At 52.5% G+C, this 7,229-nt stretch overlaps 1 protein-coding gene across 1 annotated transcript; it reads right to left on the bottom strand.

The window, feature by feature from the left end:
• Positions 1 to 358: 358 nt before the first annotated feature.
• On the bottom strand, positions 359 to 5,022 carry RXFP3 (relaxin family peptide receptor 3). The gene has a single exon (XM_080973798.1). It carries the CDS (start codon positions 4,226 to 4,228, stop codon positions 2,864 to 2,866), a length of 1,365 nt encoding a protein of 454 aa, XP_080829924.1. The 5' UTR covers positions 4,229 to 5,022; the 3' UTR covers positions 359 to 2,863.
• Positions 5,023 to 7,229: the final 2,207 nt, after the last annotated feature.

Raw genomic sequence — 7,229 nt, 5'->3', positions numbered from 1 at the left:
CATTTTCTATTTTTTTCTTGTTTAAGAAAGTCGATGTGTACTCTTGAAACCAAAGAGGCATGCTCAGCTTTGCAACTAAGCAGAGTTAATGAAATGTTAGGTGTTTGCAGTAGGAGAATGCTTGCCAGGTTCGTGTGTTTGGTTTTTGAAATTCAAATGGACAACACAAGCATCTGAGAATTCTAGAACAGTCAGTTATGTACACAAAGGCACATGCATCAACACAAGAGAGATACTTGAAGTTTAAGTGTCTTTCCGCTGAGCAGAGGGATTGATTCTTTCCAGGCAATGCTTGGCTGCAGACAAGGCTTTATGAAGTAATAAGAATGCTCCATGTAATATGCATATGGTGGTTTAATAATCTACAGATAACAAGGTTCATACTTTCAATACAGAAATTTTTTAATACAAAACATTTTGCCTTGAAACATCCTTTCCCCCCAGACCCAGAACATCATCCCAGGTTTTTAGTACACATTAATTTCCAGGAATCACGTGCTCCAACATTGCAACAAGCAGTCTTTGGTGCAATCCCAGCCCTTGTGTGTGAACATGGTGTTGCTACAGTAGTAGCCATGGAGAATGGAGCATTCCATAGAAATCAAAATTGGAGAGAATTATCTCTCTGCATGGGGGTAAATGGTGGCAAAGAATGTAAGAGCTGAGGTTTTGAAAACAGGGAGTCAGGAGAAGGAGGAAATCTGGTCACCTATGGTTCAAGTGTGAAGTCCAAGACTTTTAAGTAGTAAATTAGTCTTGGGTAGAAATTTTGCCACCAGGTATACTGGAGAGAGAATCTTTCCAGAAGGTGGTCAAGAAAAGGGCAATCACTTCAAATGTTAAACATTTCCATGAAGGGCAGCTCAACCAACATGATTAGTCATTACAGCCAAATAGAACTTCCATGTGCAGTGGCAGTGCACCACCAAATTCCAAACACTGGTAGCAAACAGCAGGAAAGTGGTTTTGCCTCTTATGGAACATGTTCCTTGCCACTGTTGGAACCAGGATGCTGCCCTCAAAGGAGCTTTTTCCTGTTCTGGAATCCAGACTTGGCAGGAAAAGCCTGTTGTATGTCAGCTCCTGGATCTTTTACAACCTTCCTCACAAAATGAGTTTGCACCACCATCTGGTCTCAACCACCCACCTTGGCAGCACAGCTTTAATTTTTTATCATGCTCTTTTGAAATCCCAGATATCCTCTGCTAGTTCGCAAACTGAATCATCTCTCAGAAAAAAGGGTATGTTTGTGCTATACTTCCAGGAGGAGCCATTTCCAGGAGAACAGCCATATTAGTCTGTTGCAGCAAAAAAACCAGAACAAATACACACCAGAAAAGAAACTTGTGGCACCTGCAACACAACTGCACTGGTTAAGCATATGAATGGACTAAGGTTAATTCATCAGATGCATCCGAAACGACAAGCCAGCTTCCTCTTGTTCCCTCTCCCTTTGAATCAAAGGTTCACACCAGGATTAGAGCAAGATATGCCACAGACCTGTTATTTCTTTCCCTCTCACCTTCAACCGCCCCCTTAAGAAGAACACAGATCCCAGTATGGGCACTCAGAACATGGAACATACTTAGAACATCAGTCCCCCACCCCTGGAGAAGTCCCTGAGAAACCTTGTTTCATCTCCACAGGAACTGAACCCTCTGAGGGCCCTTCCTCTATAGACAAGTCTCTCACCCCCCAACAAGATGTAATAGCCAGCCAAATCCCTCTCCCATAAGGTGCAGGAACTCCATCTTCCTGATAAACCAGAAAGTCCCCAGGAATGGATTTACATACCTTGCTTCCCCTGGACCAGTCCAGAAACTCACTAACCTAAGACAACTCCTTCTGCAGTCATGGGGAAGCACTACTACAGAGCCGGCTCTTCCATTAGGCAGAGTGAAGCAGCTGCCCCAGGTGTGGTTGCTGGAGGACAGAAGAGTGCACCCCTTAAGCTAGCTAGTCTATTGTGGTGAAGACCACTATCCCATCATCACCGGCGCTGAAGTAAAATTCAACTGCCAATCTGGCCACGTTCAGTATATAGAACTAGGGGTTGGGATGAAGGATCTTGTCCTTTGCACCCTGCAGCAAACTGTATTGGGCTGGCCCTGATTTCCTAAATGCCACACATACACACCTTTATTTGGGGAAAGGGTGGGAGAGCATCTGCCTTGCATATAGAAAGTCCCTGGTTCAGTCTCCAGGCAGGGCAGGGAATGTCGTCTGCAGCCCTGGATAAATGCTGCCCATCAGCAGAGACAATACTGAGACAGATGGACCACTAGTCTGACTCAGCTCCCTATGGTCCCATTCCCTGAATTATGGAACAGCCCTACACACATTTCCTATGGGATGCGAGTGGCGCTGTGGTCTAAACCTCTTGGGGTTGCCGATCAGAAGGTCGGCGGTTCGAATCAGCATGACGGGGTGAGTTCCCGTTGCTCTGTCCCAGCTCCTGCCAAACTAGCCGTTCGAAAGCACACCAGTGCAAGTAGATAAATAGGTACTGCTGCAGCAGGAAGGTAAATGGTGTTTCCGTGCACTCTGGTTTCCATCACGGTGTTCCGTTGCACCAGAAGCAGTTTAGTCATGCTGGCCACATGGCCCGGAAAACTGTCTGTAGACTAATGCCGGCTCCCTCGGCCTGAAAGTGAGATGAGCGCCGCAACCCCATAGTCACCTTTGACTGGACTGAACCATACCTTTTTTACACATTTCCCTCCCCCCTTTGGGAATGGAACAATCCAAGGAGCACATTGCTTGGCTCCCCCACTCCACCAAGATGGGGTGCGCTCCAACACAGACCCTGACTTGTTGACCCTGGAGATTGGAAACATCACTGTCTCACTCAGAACCCTTAAGCTTATAAATGCAGTTCAGCCGAGGTGGTGGTGGGCAAGAAGTCAGAGCGGCTACTGTAGACCACCACCCCGGGGGGATATGAGATGATGTCAGGCAAGCTGACTGCTGCAGGAGCAGCTGGAGCAGCAGAAACAGCTCTGGGGTCAATGGGCATCAAGGTGTGCAAGGCTTGCTCCTCATGCTCGGGCTTGGTGGTGGCAGTGAAGGGGCGCATGGCCGTGAGCGAAGGCGAAGTGATCCTCCACAGCAGCTTCTTGAGGGCCTTGCGGAACTCCCTGCGCATCAGGCAGTAGAAGATGGGGTTGAGGCAGCTGTTGGAGTAGGCCAGGCAGATGGTGACGGGGAACAGGTAGGTCTGGGAGAAGAAGTAGGCATTGCTGAAGGGCAGCACGTTGAGCTTGATGAAAATGCCCCAGATGGTGAGCGCCTGGTTGGGAAGCCAGCAAAGGAAGAAGGAGAGCACCACAATGGTCACCGATTTCGTCACCTTGGACCGGCGCTTGGTGCTGGGACCGCAGGAGCTGGCGCCCATGTGCCTGTCGCTGATGAAGCGCACCAGCAACAAATAACAGAGGGTGATGATGCCCAAGGGCAAGAGGAAGCCCAGCAGCACCTTCTGGGCATGGTACAACCCCAGCCAGAAGGGGGTATTGTTGCCTTGGCTGTCGGGGAACTTGACCAGACAGAACTCCTCCTCTGTGTAGATGGTGGAGGTGGTGGAGTAGATGCCAGTGGGCAGGGAAGCCAGGATGGCCACCAGCCAGATGAGGACGCACAGCCACTTGGCCGAAGTGCATCCCCCACAAAGTCCGCCAGGCCTTTTGCTCTTCAGGGCGGAGGCCACTGAGTGGTAGCGGGCCACGCTCATGGCTGTGAGGAAGAAGACGCTGGCGTACATGCTCACCGTGGTCACGTAGGAGAGGATCTTGCACATGGCGTTGCCAAAGAGCCAGGTGAAGTCCAGAGCATTCTCCACCGCCCAGAAGGGCAGGGTCAGCACAAACTGGAAGTCCGTGGCGGCCAGGCAGGTCACAAAGAGGTTGATGGAGGACTTGTTCCAGCCTTGCTTGCTTTTCATCAGGTAGAGCACGAGGAGGTTCCCCACTAGCCCCAGGGCACACACCACGGAGTAGATGGTGGAGATAAAGACCCTCAGGACAAGCGAGCCGCTGCCTTGCGGCCCATCGGCTCGCTCCAGGTGGACTAGGCTCCTCCAGAGCTCCTGTAGGGACGCGTTGCTCCGGTTGCTCGACAGCCTCTCCTCGAGGAAGCTGGAGAAGAAGGAGCCCAGCGAGTCTCCGGGCTCCACGTCCTTCATGCTGGCGGCCAGGGAGCAGTAGCTGTAGTCACACGGGGCATCCATCATCCCATGGCAGACGGGAGCTTCGGCCCGCCTCTACCCCACCGACCGAGCTGGAAGGCAACGAGGGCGGCTCCAAAAAAGTCCCGGGCGAGGATCCTGCAGAGAACTTTTCACAAGGAGGAAGGGGCGCTGCCGGCCGGGTCTCCCTTCTGCTAAACTCACATGGACGAGGTGGCAGGAGGGATCGCGTTGCCAAACCACCAGCACCGATCCAAAGGCGGTTGCAAAAGGAGCTTTTCAGATCCAAAGGCGGTGGGCAGACAGACCCCCCCAAAATGCATTCGCTGCAAAGTGACCCAGTCGCTGCTCTGACTTTCTTGGGTGATCTCCAGAAAGCAACCCTGTCGGATGCCTCTTGCCGGCTGCACAGAAGGAGCTGGGATAGGAATCGGGTTTCGGATTGGGCACGGCGTCTCGCTGGTCTTTGGAAGCGGAGCCTCTCCGGATCCTTCTGATCTGGCCGCAACTGCCGCCCGAGTGCTGCCTTCCGCTCCGGTGCAGTCATTCATATACAGCGCTGCCTTTCTGCCCCCGCTGCTTGCGCTTCAGAGTGCGCGCGCAGCTACGTGCCCGGGGAGCTCTCCAAGGTGCCGAAAAGGTAGTGCCAGTTGCGCCCGCCTCTGTCCCACTTCTTGCCCCGCAGCAGCCAAATTAAGTGGCACTGCTGAAATATCTGACTGACAGAACTTCACCAGTGGTTTTATTTTTGACGCCGGCATGCCAACAGTGTGCTTTTCTTCCTTCCTTCCTTTCCTTTTCACTGATTTTCTGCATGAAAACCATCACCATCATAGGCAACGCACAGATCCTTGCGTTCAAACACAGGAACCTCCACGGGTTCTTGTTTTCAACAGAGCGCGTGTTCCTGCTTTGAGAAAATCTTTTCCATACTTGTGGGGTGGGGCCCGTTTCCCCATGCTGCAAATGGGGGGGGGGAGAGAAAAAATAAACTTACCCCGTGTTTGCCTATTGCAGACACGTGTCTTCCAATATCGCTTTTTTTTATTATGTCTCCTATTTTGCAACCTCATGTGCATGCAGTATGATTTACCCCGGATTTTAACATGGAGTGACAAAGGACTCTGCAAAATTAAAGAGAAACAGGGAAAACTGGGGTTTTCATCTAGGCATGTGCAGAACTCCTCCTTTACCACGGCCACTAGGTAATCACAAGCAGCCCTCGGCAGTGGCGTAGCGTGGGGGGTGCCAGGGGTGCCGGCCGCACCGGGCGCAACATTTGGGGGGGGCGCATTTGGCCGGCCCTCCTGGAGGAAGCAGGAACCCCACTGTCCTCGGACCTCCTCCGAAGGCTGGCGGTGGGGCGGAGAGACCTCCTCCCCGCGCCAGCCTTCGGAAGGCTGCTCCGAAGCCTGGCGGTGAGGCGGAGAGACCTTCTCCCCGCGCCAGCCTTCGGAAGGCTGCTCCGAAGCCTGGCGGTGGGGCGGAGAGACCTCCTCCCGCCGCCAGGCTTCGGAAGGCTGCTCCGAAGGCTGGGGGCGGGAGGAGGGCTCTCCGCCCCACCGCCAGCCTTCGGAAGGCTGCTCCGAAGCCTGGCGGTGGGAGGAGGTTTCTCCGCCCCACCGCCAGCCTTCGGAAGGCTCCTCCGAAGCCTGGCGGTGGGGTGGAGAGACCTTCTCCCCGCGCCAGCCTTCGGATGGCTGCTCCGAAGCCTGGCGGTGGGGCGGAGAGACCTTCTCCCCGCGCCAGCCTTCGGAAGGATGCTCCGAAGCCTGGCGGTGGGGCGGAGAGACCTTCTCCCCGCGCCAGCCTTCGGAAGGCTGCTCCGAAGCCTGGCGGTGGGGCGGAGAGACCTTCTCCCCGCGCCAGCCTTCGGATGGCTGTCCTGAAGACTTGTGGTGGGAGCAGTGGCGTAGCGTGGGGGGTGCAGGGGGGCCTGCTGCACCTGGCGCAACATCTGGAGGGGGTGCGGAAGAGACTCGAGTGCTAAAATCCACGGGTTAGGGGGCGCAAATTACTTGCCTTGCCCCGGGTTAGGGGGCGCAAATTACTTGCCTTGCCCCGGGTGCTGAGAACCCACGCTACGCCACTGGCCCTCGGGACACTTTGATCAGGCAGCAGGTATGATAGCTTGAACTGTGGTACATTTTACTTACATTCAGTATTTTAAAAATATGTTTAAAAACTGGTCAGAGCTCTTAAGTGTATTACCTTTTAAAGTTTTAAAATAACCAAAAAATCCACCCCACCCCCTCGAAGACAATATAAAAGCAATAGGTTGGATCCAGACTAAGGCTGCAATCCTAACCCATTTTACCAGAGAGTAAGCCCATTGAATTCAGTAGGAGTTCTGGGTAGACATGGTTAGGATTGCACTGTTAGCTGTGCTTGGAATAGACCGCTGAAACCAGCGTGGCCTGAGTTAATTCCATGGATTTCAAAGAGTCTGCTCTAAGGATGGCTAACTATGGCTCTCAGAATCCACCCTATACAACATATAACCAGCCAAATCCAAAACCAGCCAGAATAGGTGTGCCTTGCAACCTTTTCTGAAGGCAGTTCTATATAGAGGATCCCATGCAGGTTCCATGGAGTCCCTTGCTGAAACAGTGGTCCCAGATCTTCCTCAGAGTAGGTCTCATGTCTTCCGCAGAGGCTGTGCTCTCTCCCCTGTCTCCAGGATTAAAGCAGATGTCTACAGGGGATAGCTCAGAGCATGGTGCTGATAATGCCAAGGTTGCAGGTTCAATCCCTGTATGGGACAGATGCATTGCAGGGGGTTGGACTAGATGACCCTTGTGGTAACTTCCAGCTCTACAGTTATATGATTCTATAATTCTCTTTGGTGGCACAGCAGCTCTGGATTGTCCTTCCAAGTGTGGGACCAACATTATTATAGTTTGTGAAGTCATGCCTGTTTTATCAGGCTTTCAGGCCCGCTGCACAATGTTTGGGTTTGGATGATCAGATTGTTTTTATCAGTGCTGCTGTTTATTAACCTTGGTCAATTGATATTTGTACTGCACTTGTTTTATCAGGCTTTTAA

The sequence above is a fragment of the Podarcis pityusensis genome (assembly GCF_964106645.2).
Source record: "Podarcis pityusensis genome assembly, chromosome: 11".
In the NCBI taxonomy this organism is placed as follows: Eukaryota; Metazoa; Chordata; class Lepidosauria; order Squamata; family Lacertidae; genus Podarcis; species Podarcis pityusensis.
This window is presented reverse-complemented; position numbering and strand designations above follow the sequence as displayed.